This window comes from Chamaea fasciata, unplaced genomic scaffold (genome assembly GCF_029207755.1).
Source record: "Chamaea fasciata isolate MVZ Bird 193981 ecotype frontalis unplaced genomic scaffold, bChaFas1.0.hap1 SCAF_10, whole genome shotgun sequence".
Classification (NCBI taxonomy): Eukaryota; Metazoa; Chordata; class Aves; order Passeriformes; family Sylviidae; genus Chamaea; species Chamaea fasciata.
In genome coordinates, this window is record NW_027094095.1 from 13,110,199 (window position 1) to 13,131,329 (window position 21,131).

The 21,131-nt window shown below is 35.8% G+C and overlaps 1 protein-coding gene across 1 annotated transcript in view; it reads left to right on the plus strand.

The window, feature by feature from the left end:
- Positions 1-21,131, plus strand: part of COL11A1 (collagen type XI alpha 1 chain) — a 133,536-nt gene that overhangs the window by 27,178 nt on the left and 85,227 nt on the right. Inside the window, exons 5-8 of the mRNA XM_066192346.1 lie at positions 7,823-7,951; positions 18,506-18,622; positions 18,891-19,037; positions 19,233-19,328. Of these exons, the coding sequence (XP_066048443.1) occupies positions 7,823-7,951; positions 18,506-18,622; positions 18,891-19,037; positions 19,233-19,328 (489 nt within the window). The remainder of the gene's footprint in view (positions 1-7,822; positions 7,952-18,505; positions 18,623-18,890; positions 19,038-19,232; positions 19,329-21,131) is intronic.

Genomic DNA, 21,131 nt, shown 5'->3' on the forward strand with positions numbered 1-21,131 from the left:
CTGCTGCTTATTCCTGAATATAAGGGCTAATCTGAGATTTTATGTCATTGTGCTTTTTTAATATGGAAATCGATATGATGTTAAAAACAAGATAGTGAATTCAGCAAACACTAAGCATCGGGTGCATACAAATGATGAGAAGCAAATTATAAACCATGACTGCGTCTTAAAATAATAAAATTATGCTGTCTAGAAACTGTATTATTATTAACTGCCAAATTACGAGACCTTCATTTACACTGCTAAGCCCTTGCTCACTGAAGTGAATCTTTTGATATCAGTGGGAATAATTTGTAAATGCTTGTTTTTGAAAGACTGTCACAACATTCCTCAAACTTTTTTATGTGTCGTTTGAAATTAATGTCTTCTATGTTTTCAAATACATATTGCTAGAACATCTGGTAAGTTCTTGCTGCAAAGAAGAGAATTCCCAAAATGCAAACAAGCAAACAAAAAAAAAAGATTTGAGATGGTGGTATATGGTACCTAGTAAAGGAATTTTGAATTGTATCCATTGAAATATGTTTGTAGCTTAAATGTTTTATAAATAATAGCGATCTTTTTATTCTTTGCCAGCTTTAAGGATTTGTCACTCTTCATTTAATACTGCTGGTGTGAACAGTACAAGTTTTTTATTAGTATTTTATAATAACTTACTACCTAACAGAGTCTTTATGCAGCTATTTCCCTATAGACACTTTTTTTCCTTCAAAACTCCACACATCAGACCAATACCATAGTTTTTTAAGCACTTTGCTGTAAATGAGGCTAACAAGACAAAACCTGATGTGTAAGAGTCTCATTGAAAGCCAATGAAAGCTTTAACAGCACAGTTTATGGATTAAATCCTTGCAGTACTACTTGTTAATAAAGGTTTTGATACTAGGCATTAATCTGTTCTCATTTAAAAAAGCAATAAATCACTTGTGTACAGCATGGGATTCCTATTTAAAGGAATAGGAATATCTAAGTGAGCAGCTGGGGATAGACTGAATAACCCTGGGGCAGTGTGGTTTAGCCTGCAGTTGAGGACTTGTCCCTCATATATCTGTGAGCATGGGAAGCCCCAGTGGGCAAGTGCAGTATCCTCTGCTTCACATAGCCCTGTGGAGCTGCACCACCAGCTCATGGAGACACTGTCAAAATTATTCCCACTCTAGTAATGTAGTAATTGCTGCTGACCCACCGACTGTCTGTCAGACTAAAAAGAAATGTTTAACATTCCAGGCAAAAATACTTAGAATCAGCCTTTTAGATATCAACACCAGAGTAAGTGGTGCCTACTTGGGCACTGAGAAGTGAAAAGAAAACCAACACCAAAAAAAAAAGTAAAGCAAAGCTGACAATTTTTTAATTTGAGAAGCACCTAATAAAAAAACAGGATTTCTCCCAAAAACTTTCTTTTTGGCTTGGGTTTTTTTACTTTATTCTGTTTTTATCTCAAAAATTGGTGATCTGGTGTTTATCTATTTTTTATAGTATTTCCAAACTTATGTTCAGTGAACAAAGGTAAATCCAGTTTCCCTTTATTTTTGGAAGCAGGAGGGGGAAAAAAGAAGAAGGCAAAGTTCTGGTAATTCATAGGAATTCAAGTTCATTTTCAAGGAATGTTCCCAAGAAACAAAGGAATGGTCACTTAACTAAACTGTTTGTAATTGCATTTAAAATAAACAACCTGGGATCAAAGAATGTTGCATGCTGCATCAGCGTCAAAAGATTTAACAGATAGGATTTATTATCACCTCATTTATTATTATATCTAATACATTTCAGTTTTAAACAACAGATGTAAATAAGATTTCAAAGATACATGGAAATGTAAGAGATTTGTAGATCTTTTATCTAGAAAATAGGATGTCCTTGGGCACACGTGCATGCCTTTGTCTATCTATGTACACTTGCTGTTGCACAGGCATTGTGGTAAAATCTAATCTCTCAGCCAAGAATTGCAGTTGACTTTGTGAACAGCTATGTTTTGAAGGTCAAAAATTATAATTGGCATATCAACCTATTTCTTAACCAAGCTGAATTTATCCTTCTATAAGCATGGTGTTCAAAGAAGGAAGAAGACATTGATTTCTGTGGAAACTTTGACCCGTACAGTATTCTGCTTCCACAGTTTATGGCTTTTACAGTGCTTCAGTTTGGCAGGCTCTAAATATCTTTCTCCAGCTATATTATGCAATGGGCCTGGGTTATGGAATATTATATTAAAAGCTCCTGGAATTCCTCAATCCCTCAAATCTTTGCAGCAAGATTAAATGAATTCTGCAGCAGGTTTTTGTAAATTCTATAGTAATACTATCCATGCTGTCTAGACTTTTGTTCTTTGGAGTCTATAGCTGTACTGTCACTTAACTAATTAGGGAAAGTTGCCACAAATACTCAAGTTAGGGTATTTGTGCTGATTTCTGCTGATCTACTGAAAAGTTCACTTTGTAATTTTTAGGCTTTAGCCATAATATTTAAATGAAAGATATTGATTTTTTTTTTCCTGAGTTTAGTGCCTAGCACGGCGTTTGTTCTGCTTTTGTTGCCATTTATGTAAACATCTTTAAAATCTAATTATTCTTGCAAGCACATAAAAGGTACTAATTTTATCCAGTGTGAATCAGGAAGATGTATTTTTCTAATTCTAACCCACACACTCTAGTTGTGAGGTATTTTTGAACCTCTGATATATAAATTAATCATTTAAGTAATTTCTAGGAGGTTTTTAGTTTGTTTGTTTGGGTTTTTTTATCTGCAGAGCTTCTGAAGTAATGCTTACCTGCTATTCCCTGGACAGAATAACTTTCACCTGGCAGGGTTATTGTTTTATTAAGATTCTTGTAAAAGAGATATCCCAAAAATCTGCCTCTAAACTGTTTGAGTTTCTTGTGGAACTGGAGAAAAACTAGACGATTAAAATTTCACGCACTGGAAGAAAACAGTAATTTCTGCTCTGATTTCTTCATACACTGCCCTTACAGCCTTCTATGAATTCATACTTTTGCCTTTTTATCAATTTGGCCATTTATAGTAGAGGTGTCTTTTTTCAATGATAGAACTTTTAGATAATAAATAGACTATAAATGGACTACTTTATGGTTCTAATTCTCTAATGCACCATATGTAGAAAGCATTAGTAAGATTACCTAGTTAGAAGGGGAAGAGAATGTTTCAAGAAGACAGGTAATATCTAAAACATTTTATGAAGTTAATTAAGGCAATAAGCAGCCATTAGCATTTACTGATATAACAATAAAAGAATTAGTTCCTTACTAGTCAGGTCTTTGTTGATTTACATCATTGAGAAAATCTGACACCATACCTAACTAAAAATTTTCTTTGTTCCTATTTCTGCTGTGGAATCTAAGGAAGACTCCAAAAATTTGGAATTACATGTGGCAATTATTACCATGAAGTGAGTTAAAGCAATAATCGCATGAAGATGTAGCCAAAATTGGAAAGCGAACTTGTTAGTTTGCTGCTTTCCTGCAAATTTGGTCTCCATTTCCTTTGTCTGTTATTCAATGCTGCATTTTTCTAGTGTAGCACTGTTTTCACATCAAAGCTATTTTTCCAGTGCAGATACCCCACCTTGTATATTACTGCTTTGAGTTTTTCAGCAAGTCCTGGAAGTGTACATGCACATAGATTTTCTTATTCCAGGATGGGCAGTGTGGAATGTCTGTGAGATTGACAGAGGAATTTTCAATGAGTAAATTCAGCACACACTTCTCATTCTTAGCTGGGTTGTTCCTTGTAGTAGTACAGCTGATGTGAGTTAATGTCTGAATTCTCCTTCTAGCTCTCTAGGCTGGTTCTCCACATTTGCTCTGGCATGCAACAAAGAAGTGAATAGCTCCTCAATCAAAACAACTCCTTTTACTACTCTTGGAGGATTCTGCAAAGAATAACTTATTTGCTGGAGTACCTCTTAGAAGGAATCCTTCTCTACCATGTTTTCACACTAGGAAAATTGGTGGACAAGATATTTTATGATTCTCAGGCAGCTTTTATGATACAACCATGAGGCTGATTCAGAAGTCTCTGATTTTAATTATGAGCATATCCCTGAAATAGAGAGTAATGAAAATGTTCATAGACTTTAACTATTTTTATTCCATATTGCAATGAATTATTGAACTGTGCATTGCTTTTGTGAGTTACGTGTTGGCTTTGAAAAGAACTTAGTGCCTTTTTCTATAAAGAATTTATGATCCACACTAAATATTAAAATTTTTAATTGGTCCACTTTACTTCCTAAGTACTTGTATGGTTAATGTTAGATAGAATACCTTGCTGGATGTTCTCCACTACCTCTGGGCAACTGAGAAGTAGCTCTCATCTTTCTTATCCCTAATTAGCTAGTTACACTAAATATCTGACAAACCACTGTTTAAAATACATTGTTTTAAATGTTATCCAGTTATAAATGTTGCAAGGCGATGGGTTATGATTCTCAAAGGTGACCGAGGCTTTTAGAGCTTTCTGGGGCAAGTTCAGCATGCACTTTGTTACAAGGATTAATATGGAAAAGTGGCTGTGTATGTCTGCCTGATAGCTCACCTCACATTCTCTGTGTCTGCCTTCTGCTGTCGTCCCTCTCACCTCTGTCACCAAAGCACGGTGGACAACTGGCTCAGTAGAGACATGAAAGGCTTTACTTCAATAACATGCTAGATAACAACTTCCAACTTTGAAATTGCCTGAGCAGTCTTTGCCAGCAGATGTGGTCATGAAATTTTCATAGAGAAGGAAGAACTAGTCTACAGACAGTAGCCTTTTGTACTTCCTTTTTTTCTCTATGCACTTTTCAGAGTACTTTAAGGATGCTGAAGTGTATTTTTATATTTTTGATCTATTTTTCTTTCTCCTCCTCCCTTTTTGCTCTCTTTCTTTTATCACTCTACCCCATGAGGCTTCCTTTTTTCCTGAAATTTTCATGTAAGAAAAATGATATGACATATGCATACATGTTTAGGTACCTCAGTATTTTTTTACAGGTCAGCTATTGGAATTCTTAATAACCCATAATTCAACATTCTCAGGACATGTGCAGATAGATATTTACGTGCCTCATTTATGACTCCAGGTCATGAAATATGACCCGATTATTTGTAGTTCATTTACAAGGAACTTTATAAAACTCTATTTTGGTCTCAAAGTCAAGCAGTTAAAATCAAAGAATGTGTTTGTAAAGGCTGAAGCAATTCTGTGAAAAATTTTCGAAGGGAAAGAGTGTAGATTTTTCCAATACCTTAGAATGGTAACTAAATCACAGTAATGAAATCTGCAGTAATGAGTGTGGAACTTCATGGGCTGACATGATTGACCTGATCTAAAAGGAAAACTCTTGGATTATTCTTACAGTACAGCCAATACTTCACAGAACAAAATACTCAGAAAACAATTTAATTAGCAAAGACAGAAAATTAAAACAAAAACTAGAAAAGGAAAATGCGTAATTTACTGGCAGTTTTTTTATAGCACATCTTGAAGGAAAAACAGGGAAATTAGGGGTTTTAAATTTGGGGTTTCAAATGTAAAATCTGTTTGTTCCTCAGTAAACTTCTTGCACATGAATAGCCAGTAGTAATTTACGTATTCTGTAAACATTTAAGTATTCTGTGCAGGGTTTCTGAGGGCCTCCATCTACATGGAGCCGTGACAGGCAGACAGGTGGGGCTGGGAAATACAGTCAATGGATCAGGAACAGCTTTAACCAATTTAGGAGCATTTACGCCAAGTGGTAACAGCATACCGAGTGCTTCTTGCAAGCGCACAGTCCAACAGAACTCCGTGCCAAAATTCCATGGCATCCAAGACCAGCACAAAGCTCCAGAGTACTGGCTGTATTCCTGGGCCTGTGTTCTCGTAGGCTCTCTGACTAAACAGTAGTTTCAGGAGCTGTTTGGGCACGGCTCTCGCTGGCTGGCACTCTGCAGACACGGAGATCTGTCCAGGCACCTCAGACAGCCAGGAATGCTCTGGACCAAAGAGCAAGACCATGACTTGAGCGCAGCAGGGTGAGGGCAGAGGTTCTACACATCCACCTCAAGGTTGCTCAAAAGGGTCACTTACCTCTTTTGTCTTACAGCTCCTTATGCTGTCTCATTTTTTCCTCTGCCTCACTAGGTTTTAATGTGGTTGGTGAGGGAGAAAGGGCAGAGCACTTTGGAAACACTTCGCTGGAGATTGGGGATGCGTAGCCCAGGTTGACAGTGACTGTATAAAACCTCTCAAAGCACTCCAGCTCTTGAGGGACTCATGGAAGAAATCAAAGGGGGAATGTAGTAGGTTTTGTAAGATGTCCAAATCAGGAAGCATTAGTGAATTAAGGAAAGTATAGGAGACAGTCCAGAACTGCTGACAGAGAAACAAACTGCTGCATTTGTAGTATTTATGGAAGCTAAGAAAAAAATATTCTAAATCTAAATTAATCTGAGACACATATGAGTCTATAAAAGTGAAGTGGTCTTAGAATACTGTAAACAGCAGATTTGTAACATATAGAAATTTTGTGCTATGAAACTATTTCCTACTTTATGACTGAAAAATTAGTAAAAAAGTTGTAGAACTAGTGAACTTGCAGATTATTGTTTGATTTTTTTCAGTTTGAGGAAGTTTTGCTTATGTCTCTGTTTTTTCAATTTGAAAGGAAGGAATGCTGCAATTATTATTTACTTTTTTAAAATATTCTCCAGTTTTCTTGATTTGTTAAAGGTTACTGTTATGGTAGATGTAAAGTGATTCTGGAAATACTGAGAGAATTGTGAATTTTCCCACCTGTAGATTTTCATCAGCTCTGATATCTTGTCTTTAAAGACAAAACAGGCACTGGTTTACCAACAAAGATATTGATTTGCCCCTATTTTGGGTAAAACCAAAATAAAATCATGTTAGGAGTATATAAATCTTAAAAATCCCTCCCTGTGGTGAAATAGCGAGAGATTGAAATTAATGGGTTTTGACCAAGAATGTGTGCCAATTTCCAACAAACTTATTTTTATGTAAGCATAAGAAGCTCCTGGATGAGAAAATTTATAGTGGAAATGTTGGCAGGAATTAACCTAATGCTGCTTAAATAGTACCACTATGTTAAGAAATACACCAGACAGCTTTCTGTGGAAAATGATAAACATACAAGGTCTCTGTAGGGGATCTCAACAGAGCCATCTTTATTATCCAGAATAGTGGGTCTCTTTCTGTGATGTTGTTTTAATGCATGATATATGGGAATAGAAGCAAAACCAGCATTTTTTAGCAGTTACGGTTTTTTCAACATTCTATAGCGTGTATTCGCACAGTGCTCACTTAATTATATTTTATTCAAATAAACTGTCTCTGGTACAGACTATTTTGTTATTTTATTTTACTTTATTTTATTGTCTTCTTTGAGAATGCACGTGTGATGCAAACTCAGAATTATACTGTTGATCACTTGCATGGTGAGCTGCATGCTGGTTATAGGAAGTGCCCTGAATTAAATCTTAGGTATTTAGACTGATTCCCAGTGAAGAAGTAAACAAACAGCATGAAAATCACAGATCAGAACTTATACCTTCCCACTCTCTCCTTTCAAAACCAGACATGATTTTAAGCCAGAATTTTGCACCGAGTCCATTTGCTATGAATTTGCATTGTTTTGCCATGTGAACGATAGTTGTTTTCCATAGTAGCAGCAGAAATTAAGTGGATATGTTATTTGTAACCACAGATGGAAATATCTAAGTATTGTATGTCTGGTTTTGTTTCTGAATGTGAACTCTGTACTCCTGATGAACTGTACACTACCTTTGGTTTTGTTATTTAATCTGCATATGCTTTTCTGCAGGGTGAGATCCAGCAGCTGTTGATTATAGCTGATCCCAGAGCTGCATTTGACTATTGTGAGCATTATAGCCCAGACTGTGACTCCCCAGTGCCCAATGCTGCTCAGGCTCAAGATCCTCGAGTTGATGAGGTGAGTAATCAGTCATGTATTACTGGATTTATTGCACATTAGTGGTTGTGCTGGAGAAAAGTTACCCAAGGAGCACTTACAGCTAAATGGCATGCATTGTTCTAGGGGTGAAGAAATCAGGTTGCAGGAATCTATTCATTTTTGCTGTCCACTCATTTATGTCAAGCATTTGAAGGAACCTATCACCCTAATGGTATTTGAACAACCAGCATTTTCAATGGGGTTATACTGTAATTCTCTTTAAAAATTATAGCAGTATGAGTTTGTCTACTCCTGCATATTTATTCTTCCTGTGTAAGTTTATAATTTTACTGATGCTGGATATCAGCAAATGCCACATTTAAAAGATGTGGGAGCTTTCAGTATCCCAGAGTTGTAAACTTCTCCTGCTAAAAGTTCCCTGTGTTTTAATGATCTGTGTGCACAAATGCATGTGCAAACAAAAGTATTTCAGCCAGTTCCACTCATAGGAGGTAAACCAACAAGGACAAAACAGAGTAGGAATTTTTCCCAGAAACATGAAAGATATTTAGAGAAACCATTAGTCATTGTAGACAGTTCTCACAGCCACAAACTGAGTAATTCACCCAGGTCAAGATAGTTCCTCAGATACGACCTCTGAGCACTTTATGTATTGCTGTACACATTCTAAGTATGTGCATAGAGCAGTGTAAAGGGAAAAGCTTTTCCAAAATTTAGCAAATCATAACTGAACCTGACTCTGAACAGCTAGTATGCACATCATGTGTGATCTGACTGGTTATTACTACTGATTGCTCAAGAGATCAGCGTTGAAAACTTCCTGAATTGTTCTTAGATGTCTGCTTTGAGCCTGTTTTGGGAGTGAACATTTCCCAAACACATGGTAATCTCATTTGTTGTTACTATTTATTCTGACTTAAAATTATGTCAGCAGGAGACAAAGGCCCATAGGGTGCAGAATTTCTTTCAGAGGGACTCCCTCCCACATCCATTCAATCTGAGGTGTAGTTCAAAATGTGTCAAGTCACCTACTCACAGGCAGAGGACTCTAGTCTGCATTACAGTGTGAGGTGTCTGGGCTTTTCAGGAGGATCCCAGAGGACCTGGTGTCTGTGTGCCTGCATATCTGGATCTCCATATTCCAAACCAGAACAGATTGGAAGCATATTTCTAGTAATTTATGCAAAGACAACAAAGATAGCAAGAACTATTTTTTTTTCCATAAATAAGTTTCAAAGAAAATTTGGGAACTTTCCTGGGGTTTGCTGCCATTTGGTTGCTCTTGGGTTTAGTGGATTTTAATATTTTTTCAAAGGCCTATTTTTTCCTCTTGGTAACACACAGAGTTTGTAGGAGTACCTACAGAGAAAAAAAAAGTAAGATCTTGATTTGTAGTGTGACATTTTAAAATGAATTTGAAAATAAATTGAAAAGCACTTAATGATTAATAAAATGGAGAACTGCGGTTTCTATTTATTTCAATTTTTTGCTGAGAGTGGTGATTGGATTATTTTGCTTAGCTTTCTGACCTAAGACATAATTTTCTTGTTGTGCTCCATGAGTTTATGTGTCACTTTGTATAAATATTCCCAGTGAATTCAATAGATCTCTTTAATATGCAATAGTGATCTAAAATAATCCCATCAGCAATGCTACCAGTATGATAAATATGCCATACAATAAATGACTGATTGAATTTATAGAATTATAGAATTGTTTGCTAAACAGTAAAAAAACCAGCTTGTGGAGGCAGGCTACTTTGTTATCTTTTGAGAAGCAGCCTGTCAAATCACACAGATAATTTATTTTAAGGAAATAAATGAAACAAGCTTTATTTAGGTACTGAAAGAAGGTATAGAAGATAGCAGTGCTGATTTTTGTAAGCTGTAATTGCAAAACTAAATAAGATGTTAAAAGATGAAAGTATATTTGCAGCTAGTCTGTAAGGAAAATGATTGTTTTAAAATGCTTGATTACATGTTTTGAGCAGATTATAACTTTGATTAGGGATATCTGATAGAACTTATAGACTTAGACCTTTGAAAAGCTTCTGACTTGTCAAAATATGAAATTTTAATTTTAAAAAAGATATTGTATAGTAAAGTACCTGACAAAGATATTCAAATTTGGGTGCCTTACTTCAGAAATTACTACAAACAACTAGCTGTCACTGAATTAAATTTTTAGTAGCGTTTCTTAGTAATTCTGCTAGAAATATAGAGATGTGTGTAAAATGGATGGCATTAAAAATTGTCAGAGTAATGAAACTGCAGACAGTAAACAGTGATGGTAACACAACTGAAGGCAACGTTACACACATACAAGCCAAAGAAATAACTGCAGGGCAAACATGATGATCTCAGAAGTACACTGCAATAACAGTCTGCGTGCATGTGGTAATAGAAGAACCTTTCATCTGCAGCAGATTGTCCCCAGCTGGGATACTAATCATGCCGAAAGCCAACATGGAAAGATTATTGTTCAGCTTGATTGGTTTCATGGTTTGATCTTCAATGTTTTCACACAAACTCTTGTGGTAGGAAGAGGGAAGAGAGAAAACTGGGCAAAAGGCTAGGCAGGATTATGTCTTCAGAGTCTGGATTAAACCAGCAGAAGCTGAAAATATTTGTTGGGCAGTAGACTCAAAATATTCTGGTTGTTAAAGAAGGGAAAGAGTTTTTCCCAAAATAACACAGTGCATATCTTGGTTCGTAAATAAAGAAGTAAGAATTCAGATGCAATATTACCTCTGCATGCTGTCACATGAAACATAGACTGCATCATCACATGTGTAACTCACTTTATGCAAAGATCCAGGGCAAAAAGAAAATACTGGCTGCAGATGGGGGGGGGGGGGGGGGGGGAGAAAGATAATTTCAGTTAAGAAAATATCTACTAAAATTTTTAGGAGAAATTACCAGAATGGTGAATCTCTAGATATCTTCAAGCCAAGGGTAGATACCTTTCTGAAAGTTTGGGGAAATGTTATTTGTACTTTAGTTGACCCAGTTACGGAGTGATGTTAGGAAGTTTTGAAGTCTGTAAGTACGCAAGAGTTAGACAAGGTCTGATAGTCCCTTTTGGCCTTATGTCTCTGAGCCTTTGAATTATTGCAGTCCAGAATAAGAAACTGATACTTGGCTTAGAGATAAATTATGTGATTTCAGAGCCCATTAATGAGTGTTTCCAGCAGTGATTACAAAACCCAGAGGAAGTGATTGACTTTTCATTAGTAAAATAGAAAATTATATCTGTGAAGTTGCTTTTAGGAAGATGAGCAAGATTTCTCTTGAAATTGCACACTTTTGTAGTCTCTTGGCAAGCTCACAGCCTAGGAAGGCATTCAGTTTGAAAAGCTGGATTATTTTTAGACCACTAAAGAAGCATTGAGAGAATAGGATTTAGGTAAAAAGATATTGGTTTAAAGGCACGAGTATTTTGTTTAGCTGCATGTAATCCTTATTGCTCTAGGCAGTGCTTTTTTCTCCAAAGGAGCAAATAAGCAAATATCCAGCATTTTAGGTTTGGGGGCATTTCTTTCAATAGTAGTGCTGATTTAAATGAGTCATTTTCTGAATTTATTTCCACACTATGCCCTCTTTCCAGTTCAGCTGGTGGAATTGTCTATATGTTTGTTGTGGGAAGGGTCTAAGACTTCATCTAGACTAAAAATAATTGCCAACCATAAAATTGGAAAAATTATGGAATATATTCTGGTGAGTTTTGATTAAATGAGAGTGCATGTCACATCACTGCAACACCGGAAATTAAATATTTGCTTTTTAAAATATTTGAGTTTTTCTCAAGGCCTTAAGACCTTCACTGTGCTCTCATATGTAAATTTACTGGACACTAATTTGTAATCTTTTGTCTTTATTAATGATGCTTTAAGTGATGCAGTGAGATTTCCTTTTTCTTGTTGCAGTTTATTTTGCTTTTGCATCTCATTCAAACTGCAGTTTGGGTGATCCAACAGAGAGGATTTCAATGCCTACTTTTTACTTACAGCATCTCTTCATGCCTGAACCAAATGCCAAGTTTACCCTAAACAAAGTTCAGGAAGAATCAAGCATCTCACAAAAATAGCAAGCTGTGAATAAAGACATAGAACCAGTCAGCCTAGAAAGGGAGGACTTATCTTAAATTCTAACCTTGTCTGCCTGCTTACCCAGCTGTGCTGTGCTGATTCTCCATGCCATTCTTCCTTAGCAAGGTCAACTCCTCCATCCTCTCTTCTCCCTTCCTACAAGGGGTGACCTGAGGATTTCAAGATACAAGCTTTGGACCTGATTGGGTCTTTATATTTCCATTTTAATTCAGTCAGTCCTTTTCTGGGCCCAAGTGACTGTATTATATGCTGAAACAAGATTTATTTAACTGGCCAACCTCTAACTACCTTTTGTGTTCAGGCTCTGCAGAGTGTGTTGCCCTTGGCTGCTGGCCAGGACTGTGGGTTCTGTGTGAGCAGTTCAGGCTGAGCTGTTGGGATAGATGCATGTCCGAACCCTCCCTATGCAGAATGCTTCTATTCCCCTGGGATTTGTTCATCAGACCTAAGTGTCATTCAGTCTGAAAACAGGAGAGCAGTGGATTAATAGTAATATCCACACACTTTACTCTGTTATTTATTATCATTTATTTCCGTCTTCAAGACATGTTTTAATTGAAGTGTGCGTCAGTCTTCCTTGTTCTTGCTTGTGAAAAGCTGGGTATGAATCTCTGTAGCTTGTCAAGTCAGAGTGATGACCTCAGCAGTTCATACTACACAAAAAGGTGTAGCCTAAAAGTTGAGGAAACTTCGGGTTTTTTCACATTGAATGTATGATTTGGTTTTAAGGTTCCCATATAGGTCTGAAATTATATTTTAAAACTGTCAACATTGCTTTTCTAAAAGATACACACCTATGCTTTTCTTATAAATACCTTGTGAACATTCTGGCTTCTGTCTTGTTTTCAAACCCCTTTTTGCTATAAATGGAAATGTATTAAATTCCTTTCCAGTTCAATCACATATGCTTGGCCAGCTCACAGAAATTAGAGCAGTGACAGACGTAGCCAGTCGTCATCACCTTGATGTTGGGCACTATATTTTCTGGATTATCATCAGGTCTACTTTTCAAAGGAACAAGTTATCAGTCTTTTAAATCTTCTCTTAGAAGATTATTCTGTAACGCAGTGAATCACACTGTCTGACTTGTGCTGAAGAAATGGCTCCCTAAAGGAACTCGGCTTTATTTATTTTGGATCTATCCCAAACTCATGGATTATTTGGACACATGAAATGTTTTCCTTTAATGAAATGAATTTGGCAAATTAAAAGTGCAAATGGCTCCCAAATATGTTGACTTGGAGGCTTCAAGCATCCTTTCAGAACCTGTTAATTTAGTGTCTTTTGTGTGTTTGATTGATCAGAAAGACTAGTTTTCTGAAAAATGCAGAAAGATGATTATTTTTTTTATTTATTTTTATGTTTATTGTTATCTTTAGAACTGCAGTTAGCTAACTTAGCAGATATTAAAAATAATGATCATCCTGACTCTCTTTTTCTTTGCATAGATATATAGACTTTTTATATAAGGGAGTAACATAATAAAGAACCTTAAAAGTCTTATTCTCCTTTTGAAATAGAATGTCTTTGGAAACTGAAGATAATGTTCTTATCTCCTTTTATCTCCTTGCTTTTATCACTTTTATGAGCAATATAAGGACTATATGGTAGAAGAGGCCATCCTTTAAATCTTTTAACTTTACGTCTGCCCTAAGATTGACATCTTCTACCATTCATTTGTTTATATTACTGGAGCTGATTTCTAAAACTCTCATTTTCCTTGGCATCCTTTATTTTATTGCATTTTCTAAAATGTGAGTGAGCCTAGAATATTTCAAAGTCATCTTTGCCGCTTTAGCTTGCACATGATTTAGCAAAATCTTTCGGAAATGGAAAAATTGAGCTTATGAATGTTCTCTGGTTTATGATTTAGTTTATTAATTATTTTAATTTGGAAATGTAAAGCAAAATCTGCTAAAATCTAAATTTTGGAATGGAAGGTTAGGTTTTTAGAGTATGGATAGCAGAAGAATCAGTTTCCAAAGTAAGGTTTCCTTCAGAATATTTAAGTTATTTCCCAGTTCAAACAGGCCTTGCATACTGCCGATCCTCTGCTTCTAAAATTCATCTGATGGAGAAAACAGTTCATCTCTTTAAATTGGAATTGCATGATGATCTGGTAGTGCAATAGAATTGCTCTGGTGAAGAAAGCATGAGGTCATAATGGAAACATTTTGTCCCATCAAAAAGCAGCAGGTTTCATTCTTCCTTTCATTTGTAAGAAAATAGTCATATGCAATATTCATTACAAGAATGGCTGTTTAGTGACTATTGGTGGCCTTACTAGAGAAGATAAAAAAGCAAGAGGAAGAAAATTGCATCACATCTGAAGTATGTGTTACCTGATGTCTCTCAGCTGAAATCCCTCACTGAGTTTAACATAATATTTATTTTGAAATTCTAGATCCTTTCTCCTATTTATTCAAGAGTCTACTTATTATCTTTCCTTGATCACCAGTGCAACTATGATAGATTTCTGTGAACTCGCCAACTCGCCAACTTCTGTGAACTAACAGCGAGGCTTAGGTTTTGCATATCCAAAATGTAAAGGAACTTTTCTCAAGGTTTGTTGAGGTCAAACTGAGTGGACCATACCCCTGTTTCTGGTCATCTGATAAAGATGAACTTTTGGCTGGGTAGCTCCAGAAAAAGAAGGGGAATGTGCCAAATATCCGGTCTTAACTGTTAATAGCAGGGTAAGTGTGAGTTGCCAGCATCACAGCTGGTGACTAAAGCCATTAAATCTGTCCCTGGTGTTTGTATATTTCATCTTCATTTACAGGACTAGTCCTTCTCTATTCCTGTTTTCTCCTATTAAAGACAGGGAACAGCCTTCATCAGGTAGAGCTGGTAAAACCATTCTGTGAGTAAATCATATTTCTGAAGTGCATCTGTACATCAGCTAGGGGTGTAGAGATGTGTTCCTCCCTCTGGACAGATTGTGCCTCAGGAGATACACCTGGAAGATTTTTCATCTATATTTAACCCTTTGCAGCAGGAGCCCTGGAGTTCAATACAAAACATATTTTCTGTTTATTTGCTGTTGTGAAAAATGAGGGTTGCTGGTCTTTCAGGAAAAAAAAAATCTTGGTAAAGGAAAGATTGCTAAGAATAAAGTTTATCTTGAAGAACGTTTAGGCTACTACATATTTTCACTTGTCCTCCTTGTATTGGTGGGACTACAAATTACTACAGTTTCAAAACTCCTTGAATATGGTTTTGTCATAGTGGCCACATGTCCTAGCTTGTTAGTTCAAGAATTTTTGTAATACCCTTCTGATACAGTTCTCTTTAAGTGGAAGATCTTCACCTGCTTGGCAGTAATCTCACTCCAGCATGGAAACTGACATTCCCCAATTCTCATCCATCCCTGTTATTTCTTTCTGTGTGCCTGCATATCAGTGCAACCAAAATATACTCTTGTACTTGTGATCACATTTTGCATATAAGGAAAATTTTACTTTCTTTAACAGAAATGAGTGAAGCACAATACCCAAAAGTATTTTCTGTGTGATTATGCATGATGCAATAGATCTGTCCACATACTTGCGCTTTTTTTGTATGTTTTATAGTTCTCATTCATAAATTTCTGACTTTTTGAACTAGGCCTCTTTGCATAAAGATCACCTTATTCACTACTTACTTTTTAATACTAGCATGCTTGGCACAGATATTTTTCCTTCCTTTTTTTTTTTCCCCTGATCTACATTTCTGTTTAGTCTATGGCCTCTGAAAAACTACTTCTAACCCACTGTTACAATTTTATTAGTCATGTGGTTGGCACAATTCAGCACAGCCATTCAGCTTACCTTGAGAAAAGCTGAGATTTGCAAAACAGTTATAATACTGAGCAACACAGAGCTATATTTTATTTGTCAGTTAATCACAGTGACTGCTGGAATGAATGCTTCCAGTTTCAGAATAGGTTTACCATGCTTACTAAAGAGGAGTCTATATGTCTATAGGATACTAAAACAAACTCCTAACAGCATATTAAACTTAAATCTGGCTAACAAAATGGTAGTTCTCTGAAAAATGTTGCTCCACTTACCTCTTAAGATATTGAATATTATTTAACATAGGTAGTGTCCTTTGCTTGGGTTCCAGTAAAAATTGCATAGCAAAGTGTTTGATTCATGTTGTTTGGCTGAGAAAGCATTTAAAAGTATGGAATTGGTTACCACTGTTAGGGTGGAATGACTGAATTTAGAGAGGTATATTCCACTGAATGCTATTTTTTTGCCTTGTAGATAAACCTAGTTTGTGTGGACTTCTTCAGTGAAGATAAGCAAATCACTTGCAGATATTTTTATAATTTCCAGATATGTACTGCAATTTCAATGCTATTCTGTAACTATTTCAAAAAGTCTGGTGTTGTCTATGTGGTTCTTCCCTTACTTCCTTTTTGTGGCTGCTTGTGATCTCCTAGAAGCTTGTCATTGCATTTTCTTTTTTGGGTGGCATTGACACACTTCTTTAGAGACAAGCTGTATGGAGTTGCATTTCCAGAACTGCAGGAGCCAGAAAACATGCTTTTATACTTTGACAGACCTGTAAATGTATAATTGCTGTTTTGCTTTCCAACAATACCAAGTATAGGTCAAACATGTTTCATTGACTTCACTGGGGTTAGGACTGAATCTTAATTTGCTGAACAGGGAGAGAATAATCACATGTTATTTACCGTGGTTAAGTCTAAAATGCTGTTTGTTTTGAAAAGTATAAATAGTGTCAATTTTTATTGATAATGGAAAAGATACCACTGATGAAATCAAAGCATTGCTTACGTTATATGAGGTAGATATAAAGTGCGCATATACTTCACAAAAATTATATTCTCCACCTAAAATGGTGTTTTGTTATTTCAATGTAGCTTGAAGTGTTCTTATTAATGTGAAATATAGTATTGAATGAGTACCAAAAGTGTGTTACATCCCTTTTAAATGTTTACCGAATCTCATGACTAATCAGTTCCTATGTGCAAGGGTAGAAATAGTCAAAAGATAACTGAGCAAAAAGCATCTGCCTTCTGAAAAAAAATCTGTCTTCCTTTTAAGAAAAGCTGCTGATCATGGTAAGACTCTGAGGAGTCACAGGAGTGGGTAATAGAAAGTCATGTAGAAGGATTTTTAAGTGATTAAGGGTATTTCAGCATTAGTCATACTTGCTGAGGAAATCAACTTGTGAGCATTAAAATAATAAAAAAATTAAAAGTAAGAAAAATATCAAAAAACATTGCCAGAGGGAATAGTTAAACCAATGTTTTGGTCACATGGTAGAATATAGTTTGGAATATGGAGATCTATTTTAGTTTGTTATTTCTTCTAACATGTCCATCTCTTTCTGATAATGATGACTTCTATGAATCCTCAGACTGATTTGGAAGTGTAATGTACTAATTCTCTCATCAATGTAATGGAACAGATATTGTCTTCATTTTACAGACAATGATGCTGACTTGTTACAGGAGAGAGATTTCAGAAGGGACAAGTTCACATGAGGCACTTTTGAATATTTCTTCCTAAAGGGAATGCAAACACTTGTCCAGACTCTGGCCACAATTCTGACTTCTCTTGGGTCCCTGGGCACATAAAGAGAACTGGTAGCAACCAGGAGTCTGCTTTAATTTACCAGAACAACCAGTTCTTGTATCATGGTAGGATTGGAAAGAAAGTTTAAAGCTGCCCTTTCTTCTCACTTCTGATGAGTTGTACCTGGTGCAGACAATATGGAGACCAGGATCTTCTTGGCACAGCCAAGAGTACAGCTCAGGAGTTCCTGGCTCCCTAGATTATGTTCACAACGCTACATAAGCCGATTCTAAAGCTACTTTCTCTTGTAAAAGTTTGTGTGCCAAATCTTCATTTGATAAAAATTATAGAAACAGAGCTATGGAGCAATTTACAGAAGCTGGAAATGAAATTACAGCAGTGAGGCATTTGCTCAGGAAATTTATACCGTGGAGCTGCCCTGATTTTCAAACTCAACATCAAAGAAGAGGAAGATAGCCATGCTTACTTGTGAGCTGTGGTCTCTTTCCTGTATCTGAAATCATTTATTCATGTCAGATATTGGCATCTCTGCTCTTCTGGTCACCTGAAAAAAATACAGGTAAAAGAGGTATTATTTGAAATTTAAAGATTAAGTAAATTTATGGTTTCACAAAGATCTGTTGCTGCTCCCAGTAGTCAAAATTATACTTGATGCTTCTTTGCAGTCCAATAAAAGAGAGGTTTTTCCTGGCATTACTACTTACTGTTTTACTACTTTTGTACTGTGCTTTGAAAGAAATAAGAAGCTGTGAGGTTTTTTCCCCAAATGAATAATTACATTGAATTGTTCATACTGCCTTAATTTTGTTAAACTTTATTCTTAATTAAAGGTGAAGATACTTTCCAGTATTGCTAATATAGTTTGCTACCACTAACATGGGAATGCCTGATATTTTTCCATTTGCAATGTAGTACACACCAGAAGATTTAATCGAATATGACTATGAGTATGGGGATGCAGATTATAAAGAAACTGATTCTGTAACAGAGGGACTCCCACTGTTTGAAGAGACAGTAGCACAAACAGAGGTAACAGAATCTGGTCTGTTTGTTGTGTGGTGTCCAGCTGTCCCCTACCACATGGTTTGTCAATTTGTGTCTTTGTACATAGCTTAATGCTTTCCTCTCACTCATTTCTTTGTTTGGAGCTGTAACTCTTGCTTTCAGTTGGAGATGGAAGGTCTCATGGCTGACAGCACTCATCTCGTATTTGGTTACCCTTCTTTCATTCACCCTTTCTCAATTTTCTTTTCATTTTATTTATGTTTTTCCATTCCATCTTTCATAACGTTTGCAGAAAAAGAAAGCCTTGGTCAAAAAGAAGAAGAGGACAGTGGCCCCTAGCTCAAAGGACAAACCTCAAAAGGCCACAACAAAAAAATCTGAAAAATATGCATTCAAGAAGAAGAAAAGTTTTCAAGCAGCAACAAAAGACAAACTAGGGGTAAAGGTAGCCAAGAAATAATCAAGATCTTTCCCAGACCAAGACTGGAAGATCTTTGATAATAAGAAAAAAATTTACCTAACCCAACTAGATGAATACATCTGGCTAATACCATAACCTGAATAACAGCAATACCTCTTGAATTTTTCATACATGATTTATTTTAATAATGTGTTTTGGTTTTTTTTATACTAGGCCAACGTTATTGATGGATTTCAAGATTATAGCATAGCTGAAAGTGACTATGGGCCCCAGACAGAAGCTCCCTCCAGAGCTACTGAAGCAAATGAGGTAATAAAGACTCTCAAGAAAATACTTGTCCCACCAGGTGTCAGTCATTAAAAAAGTACAAATGCATTTTAAAAGGATTTCTATGTGAAAGATATAAACTCTACCAGAACTTAATGTAGTTTTCTGCTTTCTCAGCCAATATCAGAAACTACTATTTTCTTGGGCAGAATTCCCACTAATTCTGAAGAGATCAGCCGAATCTTCACCTGCAGAGTTCGTGATTCTGGCAATAATTCAGTGGTAGATTGTGTGGGAATGTAGTGTTGCTGTTTTTGGTGTGGATGTGAATGGGGCTATGTCTAGCATAAACTAGGTTAGATATTAGACATAGTCCTCCTGATCTAATGGGAAATGGAGTCTCTAATTTTTCCTGTAATTTTTAAGGTGCAGCATAAAAAGAGCCTAACACAAGACAAAGAATGGCTGCCACCATAGCAGCATGTGGAAGTTGAGTCAGAAGCCATAGTTTCCTTTCCACAGTTCTTCAGCTAACAAAATCAAATTATTTGATTTTCACTTGTTCTATTCAAAAGAAACATTATAATTTAAACTGTCAAAAAAGGTAAAATTATTATTTTGACTTATGTTGGAAAATACCTTTCTAGAAAGCCACAATAACAGGTCTAAACATTATTTTATTAAAATTACTGCAGCTAAGCCAGTGTTGATTAATATGTTTGCATATTAATTAGCACTAGTGTTAGAAAAATGATGGCGGATTTTAAGAAACATTGTTCTCATTTTTCTTTTACCTTTTCCTTTCAAAATTAAGATTGTTGCTTAAAAGATGTACAAAACTCCCCCTCACCCCTTTCCCCCGTATATTTGAAAAAAGAAAAAGAGTCCCCCTTTTTTCTATGGTTTTCCTCCTATGTATTCTGTAAGGTGAAGGTGAACTAAGGTGTGTTTTACTCATTTTGCTGTAAAGCATTCTTGTGTTCAATCTCACGTTTGCTTCTCACAAGTTGATCAACAGATGTGTCTAAATCATTCAGTTTTCTGGGGAATTCTAAGCTGATTGTACAATAGTAGAGCTATGAGGTAGATTCAAAATGCGAAATGCTCTCCTTGGTGAGAGCATTTCTTCCTAAAGGTAAAATCTGGCTTAAAATTGGTCCTGTTCTTTGTTTATTCCAGTTGTAAGGTAGAAATCATACTCCTGTAATTAATGGAGTTAGGCAAGCGTTAAATCAGAATCTGGCCTTCTATTTTAATTGCAATATATTTCAATGTCATTATTAGATCAAGATTTTTTTATTTACGCTGGATGTTGATTAGCTCCTGAATATTTTCAGTATCATACTACTTCATATTGTCTGATCCTTTTATATCAATGAATATCTGAACTTCAATTTCTTTCAAAATTATGCTGTATGCAAAATTATCAAAAGACCTTTATAATACAATAAAGCAATCCTCCTTTATTTCACAACTGGTTTTGTACATCTCAAATATAGCATTCTATTAAACGGCTTTAGTGCTTTTATGTTGTTTGCTTGGTTTGACAGCTTACATACTTTAAGATGAAAGCTTAGATTTCAGAAATCTTAAAATTATTCTGATTTGTACTGGTGGAACTTTGACTCTAACAAAAAAAAAAAAAAAAAAAAACAACATAAATTACCATGACACACATGAGTCATGAATTTACTGGTAAATAAACTTCAAAATCATTAACAGGAGAAAAGAAGTTTAGCTCAGCATTGGTATTTATAGACAGAAGATAATGAAAAAGGCTGGGCTTAACTAAAGTGACGCTTGCACCTCCTCCACAGTGCTATTGTAAAAAGATCTGAACTTATT